The sequence below is a fragment of the Branchiostoma lanceolatum genome, chromosome 10 (assembly GCF_035083965.1).
Source record: "Branchiostoma lanceolatum isolate klBraLanc5 chromosome 10, klBraLanc5.hap2, whole genome shotgun sequence".
NCBI lineage: Eukaryota > Metazoa > Chordata > Leptocardii > Amphioxiformes > Branchiostomatidae > Branchiostoma > Branchiostoma lanceolatum.
Window position 1 is genome coordinate 3435024 of NC_089731.1, and position 16614 is coordinate 3451637.

At 39.3% G+C, this 16614-nt stretch overlaps 3 protein-coding genes across 3 annotated transcripts in view; 2 read left to right on the top strand and 1 right to left on the bottom strand.

Moving 5' to 3' along the window:
• The window catches only part of LOC136443101 (zinc finger protein castor homolog 1-like), a 51920-nt gene extending 48393 nt beyond the window's left edge, over positions 1 to 3527 (bottom strand). Inside the window, exon 1 of the mRNA XM_066440174.1 lies at positions 3155 to 3527. The gene's annotated coding sequence lies outside the window, so the exon portion shown is untranslated. The remainder of the gene's footprint in view (positions 1 to 3154) is intronic.
• Positions 1730 to 10615, top strand: LOC136443122 (leucine-rich repeat-containing protein 23-like). The gene is made up of 8 exons (XM_066440205.1): positions 1730 to 1994; positions 4657 to 4769; positions 6573 to 6826; positions 7391 to 7521; positions 8054 to 8190; positions 8566 to 8642; positions 9147 to 9301; positions 9843 to 10615. Exons 1-8 carry the CDS (start codon positions 1851 to 1853, stop codon positions 9888 to 9890), a joined length of 1059 nt encoding a protein of 352 aa, XP_066296302.1. The 5' UTR covers positions 1730 to 1850; the 3' UTR covers positions 9891 to 10615.
• A 435-nt stretch (positions 10616 to 11050) lies between these two features.
• LOC136443109 (tRNA (cytidine(32)/guanosine(34)-2'-O)-methyltransferase-like) lies at positions 11051 to 16013 on the top strand. Its single transcript, XM_066440186.1, has 10 exons — positions 11051 to 11322; positions 11764 to 11833; positions 12429 to 12534; positions 12872 to 12950; positions 13514 to 13566; positions 13731 to 13784; positions 13943 to 14045; positions 14432 to 14515; positions 15059 to 15162; positions 15688 to 16013. The coding sequence occupies exons 1-10, from the start codon at positions 11202 to 11204 to the stop codon at positions 15937 to 15939; spliced, it is 1026 nt and encodes a 341-aa protein (XP_066296283.1). The 5' UTR covers positions 11051 to 11201; the 3' UTR covers positions 15940 to 16013.
• The last annotated feature ends 601 nt before the right edge of the window (positions 16014 to 16614 follow it).

Below are 16614 nucleotides of genomic sequence, written 5' to 3' on the forward strand. Positions count from 1 at the left end.
GCGTGGTCAGATCGCATGCCCACATTTCTGTTCCCAATCTGTCACTAAAGTCAATAGATTTATCGTCAGCGAGGCTCAAATTACACATTTTCTCACAGACGTGCGGACATAAAACTACACAAAAAAACGGCGTTTATTTTTCCTGGGAATAGAAAGGCTGTAATTCTGCGAAGACGTAAATGAGAAGGGGTTTTAGGGGATGACATGCTCGCCCGTGTCTCCATGATTGAAAGCAAAGACGCTCGCAGAATTAAATCCACGGGTCGCAGCCGGGGTCATATTAGGTTTCTATTGAAATACCCCAAAATAACAAAGTTGGCAGATTATGCCCCATAAACTATTTGAAAACCGTAACGTAATCCGAGGCCTGATTACTTTGTACTCAGATTGATCAAATTTTTGACATCTCAGTGCAGACATCGACCGCCCTCAGTTCGCTTTAATTTGGAACACAATTTTGAAGGGTCGGAACTGGCGAATTTTGTGCGCCCCACCAGGCCTGGAAAGTGCATATAAACGGCGAGGGCAACGATTGATTAATATCAACACCCATACTGGTCTGTATAAACTAGGCAACGGTCCAGGACAGAGGTGACACTCACCCCCAGTCTTCTCCTCTTCAATCTAGCGACATTGGCCCGTTTCGTACTTATACATTAAACATTCGGGGACGAGGAATGCCGAAATACTTGTCGCGGTTGGGTCTGATGTAGTCTCCAAAATTGTGTCTGTAGAGTTTGGTTTAGCACGAGGGCGCACACGATCTCTCGCTAATCATCGTAGTGAAAAATATTCGGGATTCCTGGCATTTGCCAAAGTCCGAACTCAGGCCACGGAATGACTAATTTGAAGCGTGTCGTCTTCTGAAATGACCAAAAATACACCTAATCGCGGGAGGACGACAAAAATGGAGAAACGGAATAAGGTCTTACTAGAACTGTCGCGCCATAAGCGCTGAATATGTAGATCCGACGATTATAGTCTGTCTATAATCTTAATAACAAACAAGAATAACCATTCTGCAAAAAAAAAAGAAGAAAAAAAATTCATGTATTCTACATTTTCCTGATAAACCTATAAAATGTTATGCATTTTGCTACAACAACTCGCATTTGTGACTTCATTAATGGTTACGGTAGTTTGAACAGGACTATTACATTATTTCATTCCAATCGAGGCCCGTTATGGTCGATTTTTAAACCAGATTTTGGTACAGTTGCATCAGACGCATAAAATCTATAAGGACGCATGTGAAAACGTCGTTCAGCTGAATTTAAGATGGTCTTGAAAATATTGGAAAAAAGGGTCGATACGAAAGAAGTAATACAAAGAGGCAAAAAAAAGTACATCTGACTGTATAATTCGATACACCTACTTTAGCATTTTGTTTGACTAGACCCTCGATACTTTTCTGCTATTCGGAATATTTTTCTCATATGATCTTCAATATAATCAACAAAGGAAATATTGTAGCCAAATAGCACAATATGATACATTTTTGAACCGGATTTATTTTGGAGTTATACTCTGCATATCATTTTGTATATTCTCCCATCGCTTTAATACCGTTTGGTAGTTAACTTATTCTATGTGACAAAGAATGCTAGACAACAAGTGCACTTGGCGTTTGGTGACCACCAGACACCACATGTTCACCTCGTGTTCACCTGTTCCTACAGGCCGCAAAAAAAGCGCGGGAAACTTTCGAAGACCACGTGACTACCCGCCATGCACCGCGATCACCCTGACAACGGCCGCCATCTTGAAACAACAGCCGGTGAAAATCAACAACGTTTATCTTTCGTTTTTGTTGTGTAATTTTGACAATTTCGGCGTCTTTTGGGTAAAAAATGTCGGACGCTTCTGATTTCGAAGGGGAAGAGGGGGGAGAGGAGCCCCCAATGGAGTCCGGGGAGGAAGGCGACGCCGCGCAAGACGACGACGAAGATGTTGAAAAGGAAGAAGTCGAAGACGGACAACAGGAAGAAGAGGAGGTACCTCAAAAATAATAACTTTTACTTCTTCAGGGAGCTTAGGTGGAAGCGATGGACGACAGGGAATAAAAACTAGATGATAGAAAAGCCACAAAGTGCTCGAGTAGTTAGCAGTCTGACAGTAATGAAAACGTTATCGCTAGGACAAAATTTCTCCCATCGACATGACTATGAATATGATAAAATTTTAGAATTAGAGTTAGATGTGTAACGTTACGTTTGCATGGATTCAAATTTACTACCTTTGTTCCCTAATGAAAAAGACAGTTTTTTTGGTAACATAAACATCTGCACTATTCTGCGATAATTTATGGAGACTTTGAGCCGCTAATTTGTTTGCGCTGTCAGTTGCATAATCTTTACTCTAACAGGTCAGTGGTCTGATCCTTTCTTATAAACATACTATTAGCTAAGTCTAAGTCTAGCATTCATTTCTTACTTCTCGTCCTGCACTAAGCTTCTCACCTTCAGAGTGATTATGCGTTTTACAGAGCAGAACATGGCAAATATTACGGTTGAATAACAACTGCCCAACCCTATTCCTGTTGCCTAGGCGACCACAATGTTACAATAAATACTGAGGAGAATATAATTCACCATTAAATAATGCATCTGTCAGAAGCAATGTGTGTAGGCACAGCCTGAGTATGCATTTATCCAGGGGTTGCTATGAGCTATATTTTGCCATAGAAACCAATTTAAACACTGTGGAAAATTACAGTCATTTAGACATTTCTAAGACAGGTTATTACTTTAAAAAAATAATAAACATGCAATGTTAAATATGTCTAGAAAACAATCTAGAAAATGATAATTCTTACATAAAATCTCCAGCATTTTTTACAGTTTAATTTCCATTCTAGTTTTGATTATCTGTTCTTACTTATCACCAGTTTATTGCCAATAAGGACGCTTCAATACTGTATATTAGATTAGACCTGCACTAATTTTATGAACCATTGTTTCACACATTAATATGTAACCACCCATGCTCAAAGGTCAATTTTTTCTACATTTTGCTGCAAGGAAAATTATTCCTTCCTAAGTTACCAAAATTTGTAACATCCAGTGTTACACAGATAACCATAAGCTGTTATAAGTAAGAATCAATGTAATGTTGTGTTAAGATCTTGAGAATGAAGTGAGTGGAAAGAACTCACCTTTCCCTGAAAGTCCCTGCCTGGCCACCAGACAACCTTTGTTACGTTTCCGACAGAAAAGCAGTAAAACCTGGGTGGGTGGTGCTGAGTTGCAGTTTCCATGGCAACAGCCGCCACACACCTGAGACAGTAAACACTGGGGTTTGATAGGTTTCCACGTATCCATGGCAACTGGGGACAAGGTTCAATATTTGCATAATGTTTCCATTCAGGCGAGCCCCGTTTTGAATGGGGGTATTGAAAACGTGTGAAACTGTATAGCGCTTTTGGGCATATTCGTGACTCTTTCAGCATTCTTATGGTAAATTTACCTGGCCGACAAGGTAACAAAAGATCGGCGGCGGAGAAGATGAATTACCTTTGCAGGACTGTCAGCCGGCATTCAGGATGGCTGAAAACAGACTGACACCTCACTTTGTTGCATAATCTACCTGTTTTGATAATTTAAAGAAACAGCGATGATTTGCAAATTTAAAGGACCTGTAACTGTTTTCTTTAGAAAACCTAGTAATTGTTTGTATAAGCTTGAATAAACACAGGAAAATGAGTCATTTGCGAGTGGGCATGGATTTGTTATTTTTACCTTTGTTATTATTTTACCATTGTTGGACTGATTCAACTGTTTTCTTTAAATTTTGTTTTTCCAAATCAAAAATAAGACGATAAAATTGTAGTCAGTTTCAGTTAATTTCCAAAGTTAATGAATATAGAAATAATATTTTTATAAGCAAACACTTTGTTAGATAGGACCAAAGTTACAGTAAGTAAATTTCTTCAATGTCTGGCAAATTAGAAGACCATGAAATTAAAGTGGTGTGTCAATAAAAGAAAGACAAACAAACCACAGTTTGGCAAACTCTGTAGTTGTTTAAAGACCAGACTGTCACGAGCACCTGTTTGTAATCTAAGCGGATATCAAGCCAACAGTGTGGATGGTCTTGGCAAAGTTAACTTTGTTTCTTCACTAAAATTAACGACTTGAAGAACATGACTTGGGCCAATCTATAACTAATAAAGAAGAAGCATAAGACTAAACAAGGAGGTCAAAAATAAGCTCCTTGGACTTAGATTATGTCATTCTAGAACACACTGAAAATTTAAGTTACATATTTGATATGTCTGACTGCTACTTAGCCCCTCTGAGTTCACTCTGTATGAAACATAGAAGGTGATGAGCAGTTTTACAGTTATGCAAGGACATTATCTATATAATGTCCTTGAGTTATGTAATGCAAGTGAATCTTGATTAGACCTCTATGATCTCTTGTAATAAGTTGACAGTAATCATTGAAAGCAAATCACAAGATTTTTTTTTCCGTCAAAGTATTAAAGGCTGGTCATTCATTTTCGTTTTATTTATTTTACCAGGGAAAATCACACTTGTCAGGTGTCCCTGGACACGTACATACTTGCTATTCTTTGATACTTAGACTCTGCTATATATATATATATGTCAAGAAGTAGTTATAGGAAAATTCTTTGAAATATTGATTTTTATGCAGAAACTTCCGGAGCACCCCCTGACAGAGGAGATGTTGGGAGACTGTCTGTCCCTCCTGTGTAAGACTGGGAACGGGCTGGCACACGCTTACGTCAGACTAGACATACACGAAAGGTGAGATATGCTGCTTTTCCGTCTTTCTGAAATGGTATTTGATAAGAAATAGGAATATGTTATTAATCTAAATTTCACTTGTCCAGTTCTGTGCACATGTCCTTGCCTACCCCCCCCCCCTTTTTACCCCTTGTTTGCACCTGTTACTCACATATAGCGCAGCTGCTAGTAATCCGCCATATGGCGGGCTCAGCAGTAAGGAAGATGATGATGATGATCTAAGAATTATAATTATATTTTTTTTGTCATTGTCCTCATATGTTTATTTCATCACAAGACAACTGTGTTTCCCTTTCAACTTATAAAAGTAGATTTGCAAGAGGGCCTGGAAAAACATTAGACATGTTGTCACAGTCAGTGTGGTGGAAAAAAATGTAGATCATTTTCAGTGGAGCAAATAAAATCCAATGTGTCAAAACAAAATCGCTTAGATATTTTTATAGATAAAGAAAGGTGCTTCAGATTTTTTTAGCTCAATAGATGTATAATCTAATTTTTGCTTAAAAGGAAAATATATGGATCATTGTTCAATTCAGCCTGTCACTTTTCTGGTAGGTGTATTCATGAAATATGAATTTATAATTCAGTGGTTTTCATGAATATTGATCTGGTCCTGGACAATAATAGCTGTATTCTCATACAACAAACAGTGCTTACAGTAATTTTCTGTCCCCCGAGGCACGAGTGTCCTCACACAAGGTCACCGTGGACGCACCTGTAACCAGGATAGACAAAGGTTGATATATTGCCTTAGACAGTTTCCTCGTAATAGATAATAGTTTTCTCAGAATAAATTGGGGAAAATTCTACTGTAAAAATTGAAAGTCGGACCAAAAATAGCCAATTTCTTAAATAGCCAGGTATCAAACTAAGAATTATATACTAAATAAACTAAGAATTGTTGAAAGTGTCTATTTGTGAACTTTATCTATGGATTTTCCTTGAATTGTTCCTAATACTGTTGTTTTAAAGCTTTAAAGTATGTCACCTTCACCCTCTTGTCCGACTCTTAAGTGATTAAAGAGTTGATGACGTCAACTGTGACATTGAGGCATTGTGATGTGTGGAAAAAAACATCTTGGGCAACACCAATTCAATTTCTTGAATTTGCTCCTTCATTTTCTTTTTATTTGAAAAAATAAAAAGATCAAACAATTTTCCTTGTAGTGTGCCATTCAGGATACCAATTAACCACAAAATGCTTTTATTTCAACTACCAACAGATAAAGGAAATCCTACTTGTAAAAGTTTTCCATTTATCAATGCTTTAAAAGTGGAATAAAGAATTTCCTTTCTTTTTCATCAGAGAAAATACCGACATCTGTATCTTAAAGTTCTTTGAAAATTATCCACCTACTTTAGATGAATGTCTTCCAAGTGTCTTCTTCCTTGTTCTTTCAAACTAAGATATTCTATTTCCAGAAAGTTACAATATCCATCTTCTTAACCAAACAGAGAAATCACCGACACCAGTATCTTGAAACCCCTTATCCTTAAAGCCTGTAGTGGCTGTGACTGCTAAAGTGCTAGAGTTTGTTTTAGCATATATGATATATGAATTTCATGATAATTTCATTACTTAGGCCACACCAATTTAATTTCTTGGTTAACGGATTTTTATTTTCCAAAAAAAAAAATTTTAGAAAAAAAAATTCATGAAAACAGAAGGCTGGGCCAACCTTCTGTTTTTTTTGGTGTTTTTTTTTTAAAATAAAAATCCGTTAACCAAGAAATTAAATTGATGGGGCCTTAAGAGAAATTTCCTTTTTCCATTCTAATGTATGTCCCCTCATTCCCAAACAGAGAAATTACCGACATCAGTATCCTGAAGTCCTTCATCCACCTGCGTTACGTCGACGTCTCCGCCAACCTTCTCCGCGACGTCTCGGCGCTGAACTCGCTCACCCACCTCCTGACGCTGAAGGCCGACAGAAACCTGCTGAAGTCGGCGACGCTTGACGAGCTGCCGTACCTCCAGATGGCCAGTTTCACTAACAACAAGATCAACACGACGGCAGGCATCAACCACCCGCTGCTGGAGACGCTCGTGCTCTCATGTAAGTTTTATTAGAATGTTATCATGGGCACTCCTGTGTCGGGCGACCCAGACAGACCTGCATAGACCAACTTGCTGGGGATGTAGGGGTGAGGTCTGAAGATCTAGACCAACTAATGGCGGACCGTGACGCCTGGAGGGAGAGAGCAACCTTTGTCCGGGCAAGCCGCCCGATATGATGATGATGAGAGTAATCTTTTGTTCGCCTGGTCGCTTTTTTACAAAGAGAAACATTTTGTCAGCTATTGTTGGTCCTGAAGAGTTTTCTATGTCATAATGTTTTATTTTATATTTTGTTTGAAAATAAAGAAGAATCAGTCATTCAAACAATCAATCAATCTATCTATCTATCAATCAACTAGCGATACAATACAGATTATGAAGTCTTGTCCTGAGTTTTTGGTAATTTTCTGTGATTTTCCAAGTTTTACTTTCAGCAGCCCTAATACCTTTTGTCTACATTTGTCAAATGTTCTTTGCACTGGAACCGTAGTACTCTATAGCTTGTTATTAATCAAAGTTAACTGATATCTAATTGACCACTTTTTCGTTTGTTCCCCCACAGATAATGAGATAAAGATCGTTAGCGGGCTGGACCCCGGGAAGCTGCGCAACCTGCACACTCTGGAGCTGAGAGGGAACCGACTGGAGTCCACTAACGGGATCTACCTCCCCAACCTCAAGAACCTCTTCCTGGTTAGTTTTAATCTAACACTAATTAATCATTAACTTGCCATTAACCCATTAACCAGTGGGATCTAACGCCCCAACCTCAAGAACTTCTTCCTGGTTTGTATTAACTTTTCATTAACTTATCACTAACCAAGTGTTAACATACCACTAACCATTAACTTGTTAACCTTAATCCTAACCAGCCTAAGTCCGCCAACACAATCTATCAGCCCAACCGTAAGAAGCTTTTTGTGGTTTACTTTTTATCCCATAAGATATTAAGAGAGTAAATCCGCAGTTTTGTTGTTGTGTGACCAGACTGTAAGGTTTGATCCTCTCATACTAGGACTCAACCTCTACTTTTTACTTATCAATAAGTGTGGTGGGTTCTCTTACGTGCTAGAGGTCTAACTATCTTCAAATGTTACCTCCATTTGACGTCTCATCCAAGAGTTCCTAGCTGAAGCTGAGTACTCATTTCTGCCTGAGTGAAGTGAGGAAATTTGACAATGTGTAATATGGCTTCACCTCATGCAATACCACTCTGTCCTGCTAGGGGGCGAACATGATCAAGCGAGTGGAGGGCCTGGAGCGGCTGGAGAAGCTGACCACACTCCATCTCCGTGACAACCAGATCGACATGCTGGACGGGTTTGCAGAGTCCATGAAGTCCCTGCAGTACATCAACCTCAGGTAGGGGGCGCTGCAACCACCTGTTGCTTACCTACTCCCATATTTGGTTGTTATGTGACAAAGCATCTATTTTACATGGTATTTAGTTTCATAAAGCAGTTATTGTCATTCTATAACATCTAATTCTCTCAAATTTGATACATTAATGATATCTTTGCTCAACAGTTGACTTTTCTGAACGAAAATATGGTAGCATTACTCATTCTTCATTCTCAGCACTGCTGAAAAATAGTGGATGCTATCTGAAATGCTTGACTATTTGGAGAATCTATCCAGTTCCTTGATTTGTTCTTATCAATATAGTATGATAGCAAGTATTTTCAAATGGTTACATTTTGAGTTATCATGACATCACTTTCCTCCTCTTTCACACAGAGGGAACAACATGACGAGTGTGAAGGAGGTGAAGAAGCTGACCGTCCTGCCCATGCTCAGAGCTCTTGTCTTCCTGGGTAAGTTTGCCACATCAAAACAGTTGATATAAGCCAGTAAGAGAGCAATAAGCCCAAGTTTGTTGATCAACAATTTTCCTGGGTAGTTTTCGTAATGTTACAGCAATTAGAATGCCAAAGATAAACACAAAGGAAGAAAAATCCCTTTTTATGGCTCAGAATAGGATTCAACAAAAATGATTTTGTTGGTTTGATATGAAGCTGTTCGAATTTGAAAGCACCCATCACAAAACTAGAATGTGACTGAAGTACAGTGCATGGAAATGATACTATTTCTGCACTCATGGTCATATTATTTCAAGAAATACCATGCATGTAACAGTTTTTTAGATGTATTTAGAGAAAGTCTGGCTATCATTTTCACATGTTGCAGATGGATGGTCACTGTAAATTTCACAGTTTTTCACCCACTGCTTTGTGAATATGTACAAAGTTACAATGTTGTATAATCAAGATTGATTTTCTAGTTGACCTTCAATGACATAAACATTGCCCTTCTTACAGAATGCCCGGTGACCGAGGAGGATGACTACCGTATAGAGGTCCTGATCGCTCTGCGCAGAATCGAGCGGCTGGACAAGGACGAGTACACGGAGGACGAGCGGCAGGAGGCCGAGGAGATCTTCGAGCAAAGGAGACAAGAGGAGCAGCCTCCAGAGGTACCGACCAATCAGGGCTCTGTTAAGTTGGGGAGTTGTAGGATGGACCAATCACAGCTCTGTACAGTTGGGGGTGTAAGGGATGGACCAATCATGGCTGTGCTGTGTCAAGTTGTGGAATGTCATGTGCTGCTAGGGATGGATCAGTCACGGTTCTGTAAATTTGGGGACATTATTGGCTGCTAGGGCTGAACCAATCACAAGTCTATGAAGTTGAGGAGTACTAAGTTTTATAGACTAACAGGGCTAGACCTATCATGGCTCTGTAAAGTTGAGGAATATTATGGACTGCTAGGGAAGGACCAATCACAGCCTTCCAAAGTTGGGGAGTATTATGGACTGCTAAGGATGGACCAATCACGGATTCATAATCAGTGCATTGAAGAAGATTTCCTCATGAATTTATTGCTGAGAAATACACGTATCCCACATGAGGACAAAGTCACGATTGTGTTGTTATTTTATCATAATGTTCTACATCATTATATTGGTCACATATTGAAGTATGGTCAAACTAACTTTTTTCTCTCTGTCCGTCCAGGGTGCAGAGGAAGTGATAGATGACCAGGAGGACGCAGATGCAGACTGAACAATCCATTACCATGGAGACCAAAACTGATGTCTAATCATGAGAAAACACAAATTGAACTTCCCAATAGAATCATGAATAGTTGAAATTTCATGTGTATATACTTTCGAGGATAGAACCAGTCAAGATAATCGACAATAGGCTTCCTGATGTGCTTGCATATTATGTATTGATGACTTATTTTAGGCACATTTTACTCTCAATAAAAGTATGCATTTCATTACAATGCAATATCGTGGACTTTGAAATGTTAACTTGGCAAAAATCACAGAAATGACAAATGCATTTTGCATCCATACATCAGAAGGAATTCTACAGCACTTTTTAAAAAGTTTTTGAAGCTATCTTACAATCAGAATTGTCTGCAAAATGTTTTCACAACTTTTATGCACCTTTATTTATTGTTGGTGTTAGGAATAGCAAAGAACTTAAGGCAGGCCTTGCATTTCATGATGAAATTAAATTTTATCTCGAAGGCAGTCTATTTAAAAAATTATGGTAACAGGTAACATTTTAGCCAGTTTGGAAAGAACTAAAATAAGATACTGAGAGAATTTTGAGAGAATCATTGGCAATCAAATTGAGTGACTGAATTATCACATTTATAATCATTGTATGAAATCTGATCAATGATGATAATGACACTTGTAAATGTTGTGAATAAGTATTTTGAGCATTTGTACATATTTGCTGTATCCATTTCTAATAAAAGATGTAGAAGCTTATTGAGTAATTGATTTGTGGATTTTCTTTATAGATATACGTATTGCTACTAAGAAAATAGTATATATGTGCCTACATTGCTAGACGGGTTTTGGTCACAGCCACAACCCGCTTAGGCATTGAAAATAGACCGTCTTTGGGGGCCTCTAGCAGTTTTAAGAAGAACTGCAGCATGAAACTCTGGTGGTCTTTTGGGGGGCCTCAAGCGATTTACTTCAGAACTGCAACAGAAATCCCAGTAAAGCTTGACCTTTGACCTCAGCATATGGCCGCCAGTGTTGCGTTTTTGTGCTGAAGTTGCGAAGTTTGTGCTGAAGTTCCGCCTTTCCAACCTGTGAATTTTCTATACAAGGTAAGTGTAGCCACACGAAAAAACTGACCGGTGATATTAACTTGAAAACATCTGATTTTAAGTCACAAAAGCCATGGATTTTGTGTAAAGTCGACATCGCTATCGCCTGCCCCCCTCCCCAAGCTCAGTTCAAGTTGTGTCGTTCTACTTACCTGTTTGTAGTTGTAAAGACCTGGCGAATTCCCCGTGCTCTTTCTTGTCGTGTGGACACAGTACTGGTATTTGTCGTGTCAGCCATGGGAAGGTCGTCTAAGGACAAGCGGGACATCTACTACCGGAAGGCGAAAGAGGAGGGCTGGCGCGCCCGCAGCGCCTTCAAACTCATGCAGATAGACGAGGAGTTCAGCGTCCTGTCGGGTACGGAAAGGTTTACAAATACATGTACACTTAAAGTTCCCTGTCTATTGTGATCACTGAAGGGACTTGAAGATATGTTGACAATAAACAGGTGGTCACTATAGATGTAGGATTCTTGATACTTGGGTCAATGGGAAAAATTATGTAAGGAACCACTAAAAAGTGGCCACAAATCAATGACCAGGTGGTCCCTATGCAGACAATAAAAGAATGACAGACATGGTCACAAGAACATGCATAAGTCATAGGTTCGAACAAAGATTATGAAATATGATATCACAAGAAAAGATATTGCATATTTTGTTTATGTTGCCACCAGAACATTCTTTTCATAAAAGTACCATACTTTGACTTAAAAAGATGAGCTCAGTTGTACTGTCTAGAATCTAGCATATTGATCATTGACAAAATTTGATGAGACGTTATCTTGTTCCTCTCCAGGTGTGCAGAAGGTCGTTGACCTTTGTGCTGCCCCAGGTAGCTGGAGCCAGGTGCTCAGCAAACGACTCAGGTGAGAGAAAATGTTCCTGGACTAGGGTTTTAGCCTGGTGTTCAAAAAACTCAAATTATTAGGATCTTCCACCCCCAACATCTGCTTGGAGATTAGTTACAATTGCATGCAAAAGAATAAGCCCTTTATGTCTGTGTACTGAAGGTAAGATTTCTAATTTGATGTTGCATGTGATTGTGAAGAAAGAAAAGATTTCTAGCTCTGATAGTGAAATGCCTATTAGTATTATTGCAATGGTGCCAAGGATGAAATGTTAGCATCTGGACAGTTCAGCCCCAAGCTTGTCAGGACAATTCAGGACTGTGGCACTGTCATTTCTTCAAGGTGACACCTTTGTTTGTTTGTGCCTTTATTACTAGTAAGTCCCTAACCCTAACCTCGCTAACCCTAATTCTAACTTAACCCGAAATTCTAGCCCTGACTCATCACCATAACACCAGTCATTCTAAGCCTGGTGCCAAACTGTGCTGATTGTTAGGGGCTGAACTGTTAAGGTGCAGAAACATCCTCATACCCTAAGGATGTGCACAGCTCTGTTTTGTGCTAACCAAAAACAAATCATAATGTTTTGTTAATTGTTGCCCTGATAATTCAGAGGAGAAGGGAAACAGAAGAGGGACAATGTGAAGATCGTGGCAGTCGACCTTCAGGCCATGGCTCCCATCCCAGGGGTCATACAGATCCAGGGGGACATCACCAAGGTCAGTCATCAAGGTCAAATGGAGGGAGGGAAGAAAAACGAAAAAAATAGAGGGAGGAAATGAGAAAAGGAAAAAATCTTGCTGAAGATTTACAAAAAACATTAGAAATGTAGAATGGCAAAAGTCAAATCTGTCTTGACTGTCGATCTCAGAAATGTTTACACATGATCAGACTTCTTCTCCCTACACTCCCTCACTCCACCTCAGTCCAGACAATTTTTAGAGAAATAGAGATTGATTGATTGAGTGTTTTATTTACTGATTGATATATATATTAAATTGATTGATCGATTGATAGATTGATGACCCTTCCTGCCTCCCACCCCTGTACCCACAGGTGTCCACTGCTCAGGAGATCATCGGCCATTTCTCCGGTGAACAGGCTGACCTGGTGGTGTGTGACGGCGCTCCGGACGGTCAGTACAGACAAACAGACTCTAAATCTTGAAACTATTACTGTATTTTTCAATTTGCAGTTTTTGTAGTTACTTATCATCTACAAACATTCTCCCTCTTCTTCCACTGTGTTGCTTTTGACTTTGACTTTATTTGGATGTACTGTTGGCTTGACATTTCTGCTAGCTATTCACCCTCTGGTCCCTGAAATGATGACGTAGTACTAGTACATAATATAAAATTACATAATAGACAGAGTAAGTAAAGGACATACAGTATATACATTAACTGAATAACTGCTACTTTTACGTTGATGAAAGTTAGACATCCAGGTAGTAAGATATGCCAAAAGAATTACTCAAGCAACTGGATAAAATTTTCAAAATTTTATCCAGTTGCTTGAGTAATTATTTTGGCGTAACTGCTACTTTTGTTTTGGCGGCAAACACCAAGATACAGCAAACTCCCATTTTTCTGTGCTGCAAAATGTAGGTGCCAAGACTAAAACTGACAGGATTTGGCAGTAATAGTTGCTGAATCGTTCTCGAATGATGATGATAACGGTTGGTTGTTGTTTCTCCAGTAACTGGTCTACATGACATTGATGAGTACATCCAGGCACAACTTCTACTGGCTGTGAGTGAGCAGTTTTCTTCTCAACATTTAACACAGTACATGCACTAATGTGCCCAGACTGACTGCAAAAAATGCAACACTTGTTAGCCTAAACTTGAACCTTTTGGACTTAATATATTTGTTCAATTTTATCAGCTAACACATGTTGCACTTTTTTCCATCAGGCTCTCAACATCACAACTCATGTGCTGAAGAAAGGAGGTGGTTTTGTTGCAAAGGTAAAGTTGTGTTATAAACACACAAAAGCCTGAAGAAGAACTTCCATTTCTTGGATGTTATTTTGAAAGATGGTAACTTTAAAAGACGGTAATTTTCATGCAATCAACTGTTTTAAAAACTTCTAATTGATACAATCCAAAACTTTTCACACTGCCAGATATTCCGAGGCAAGGACATCACACTTCTCTATTCCCAGCTGAAGATTTTCTTCCCAGACGTGACGGTCGCTAAACCTCGGAGCAGTCGCAACTCAAGCATAGGTCAGTAGAACTCAGTGCTGTTTCCCTTCGGATGAGATTTTAATGCCATATATCTTCTTTCATAAAATCTATTTATAAAGAGCATCTTTTGCATGTATTTCCAAGGGTATGCTTGCTGATAGTCAGGTACAAGTGATAATGTGATATTGTAATCTTGTATATGATTTAAATAGGGCATAAAGCTTTTGTATTGACTCACACCCAATGCTAGCATATACAATTCAACTCATTCATTTATTCACCCAATCTTCATTTATTCATTCATTCATTCACTCACTCATTCATACACCTTTCATAGCTTTACACATTAAGAAGCTTGAGTATTTATAGCCTTAAGTTTTTTTAGAGATGAATAGTGACTGTTCTCTTCAATGTTTTATTTCCAGAGTCGTTTGTTGTATGTCGAGGCTACGCCCCACCTGAAGGATATGTTCCCAACATGATGAACCCTCTACTGGACCATCATTATGGTAGGTATTCCTCTGACAAAGAATTGTAGTAGTTTAGTAAACCTGTACAAGTCTGTCAATACCTGTACCTGTAGAAGTATTTTCACCTGATAATCTTAAACCTATCACATAGGGCTGGGCTCGGTAACTTGAAAACATCAGCTGATCTGAAAATCATGCAGTGATCGAGAGCACACTGCTGCCAAAAATGTCATTGACAGCTCACAGCCAGATTTGTCAGGCAATTGTGAGCTATTGTCCTGCTTTGTGATGTTGGCTTAATGACTATCTGTCCATTGTGGTGTCGTTTTGGTGGTCCATTAGATAATTTTCCTTTTATGAATCCTGTCTACAGTGGCCACCTGTCTATTGTAACCATCTTTTAAAGCCCCATGAATGACTGTAATTCAGGTTATATACAACAGAATAAACTTATGTTAAAGAGAGTCTATGTGTCAAGGAATCCCATCTAAACAATATAAAATTGAAGATTGCTCATTATCAAAATGTTGAGAAGAAAGAGATGCACAAACGAAAAATGGTGGGTTGTTGTTGTTTGTCCAGATGTTGACTTCAACAGTCTTGCTGGAGTGAACCGGGTGATTGTTCCGTTCCTGGCCTGTGGGGATCTCAGTGGTTATGATGCCGACATGACGTATCCTCTACAGGTAAACTTCTCATATCTGTCATAGACCGCCGCAGATACCATTATAGATGCTGTAGATGCTACTTTAGATCATTAATTTTTTATACAATAGTTTATAGATGGTTATGATGCTGACATAACGTATCCACTACAGGTAATTATAATCTTCTCATATCTGTCATGCAGGTTCATATTAGTATTGATAGTAACTTAGTAAGTACAGATTTTTTTTTGTAGTGTCCAGCATTTGATTACACTGCTGCGGGGGTCCCTGACACAGGTGGGCAGCAGTCGGCTAGTCTTCACACCGCGCTTGCAAGCAGTTCTGTCCATTGGGTTCACGCTGGCCAGGCCACACACTTTGACACATGTGAACTTAAAACCAAGATTTCCTCGGTCTAGTGCAGTAAAAAGTTAGAGTGCTTCCCACATTTTCCAACTTGCTGAATGAGAAGGATTTGTTCAGTAACTTTCTACTCCTGCAGTTCCTTCATACCTTGCTGGGTGTCTCTTTTTAATTTTGCCATGTTTCCACCCTTTTTTTCAGCTTCCCCAGGGAGAGGCATATGTCCAGCTGCCCCCCACCCAGGGGCCCATCTCCCCACCCTACCAGCACGCCTGTAAGCTCAAGCGACACGACCAGCTCAGTAAACCTGTCACCGCTCACAGTACAGGAACTACAGACAGTAGAGAAACGGTCGCAGGCACAGACAATGATTCAGCTTTGTTAGAAGGAGCCACAGGAGGCCAAATAGAGGAAGATATAACTGTGAAAGACATGGAAAAGCTACAGTTATAGACACTGTAGATGTATGTGTGTATGTGTGTGTATTTTAGCTTACCAGTCAGGGCAGTCTCCACGACCCATCCCTCTATTCCCTTGCTTGTTCCGACAGAAAAATATTTCACCCATTTAGTCAAAAAAATTTAAATGTCATTAACAACACAAACCAACAACATAGGCTCCCGACCTAAGTGAGTGGGACGGAACAAAATTTAAAACTGAAGACAGCCCTGTTACCAGTATACCCAAAACTAATGATTAAGCTCCCTGGAAGCTCTCTGGACAGACTATACCCTCATTTTAACCAGACTGAGTATAGAAATAGAGAAATGGTCACAGCCACTGTCGATCCTGCATCAATCTATCAGACATTTTATATTGCAGATCACTAAAAAAAGCTTGTATACTGACCTCAGCAATGATACTGTAAATGCAGAGGTGTTCACGGTGGTTTTATGTTCGCGGTTTTCGCGGTGACCGTTTGACCATTAACTTAAAACCATAGCGAACATTTTTGTCCTATACTGTAGCAGTTTGTGACTTAATAGCACTGCCGAGAACTTAAACCAACGTGCACACTCCATTTTCCCTTTAGCGGGAAATAAAAACCACGCAAACTGATATCATTGTAAATGGAAATGAATAATATTTCCAATGATACATGTACGATACAATCAATAAACAGAGATA

Coding starts and splice junctions, on each gene's coding strand:
- LOC136443109 (XM_066440186.1), top strand. CDS start 11,202: ATGGGAAGGTCGTCTAAGGACAAGCGGGACATCTACTACCGGAAGGCG. Junction 11,834..12,428: donor GTGCTCAGCAAACGACTCAG/GTGAGAGAAAAT, acceptor CTGATAATTCAG/AGGAGAAGGGAAACAGAAGA. Junction 15,163..15,687: donor ACATGACGTATCCTCTACAG/GTAAACTTCTCA, acceptor CCTTTTTTTCAG/CTTCCCCAGGGAGAGGCATA.
- LOC136443122 (XM_066440205.1), top strand. CDS start 1,851: ATGTCGGACGCTTCTGATTTCGAAGGGGAAGAGGGGGGAGAGGAGCCC. Junction 4,770..6,572: donor AGACTAGACATACACGAAAG/GTGAGATATGCT, acceptor ATTCCCAAACAG/AGAAATTACCGACATCAGTA. Junction 8,643..9,146: donor CAGAGCTCTTGTCTTCCTGG/GTAAGTTTGCCA, acceptor CCCTTCTTACAG/AATGCCCGGTGACCGAGGAG.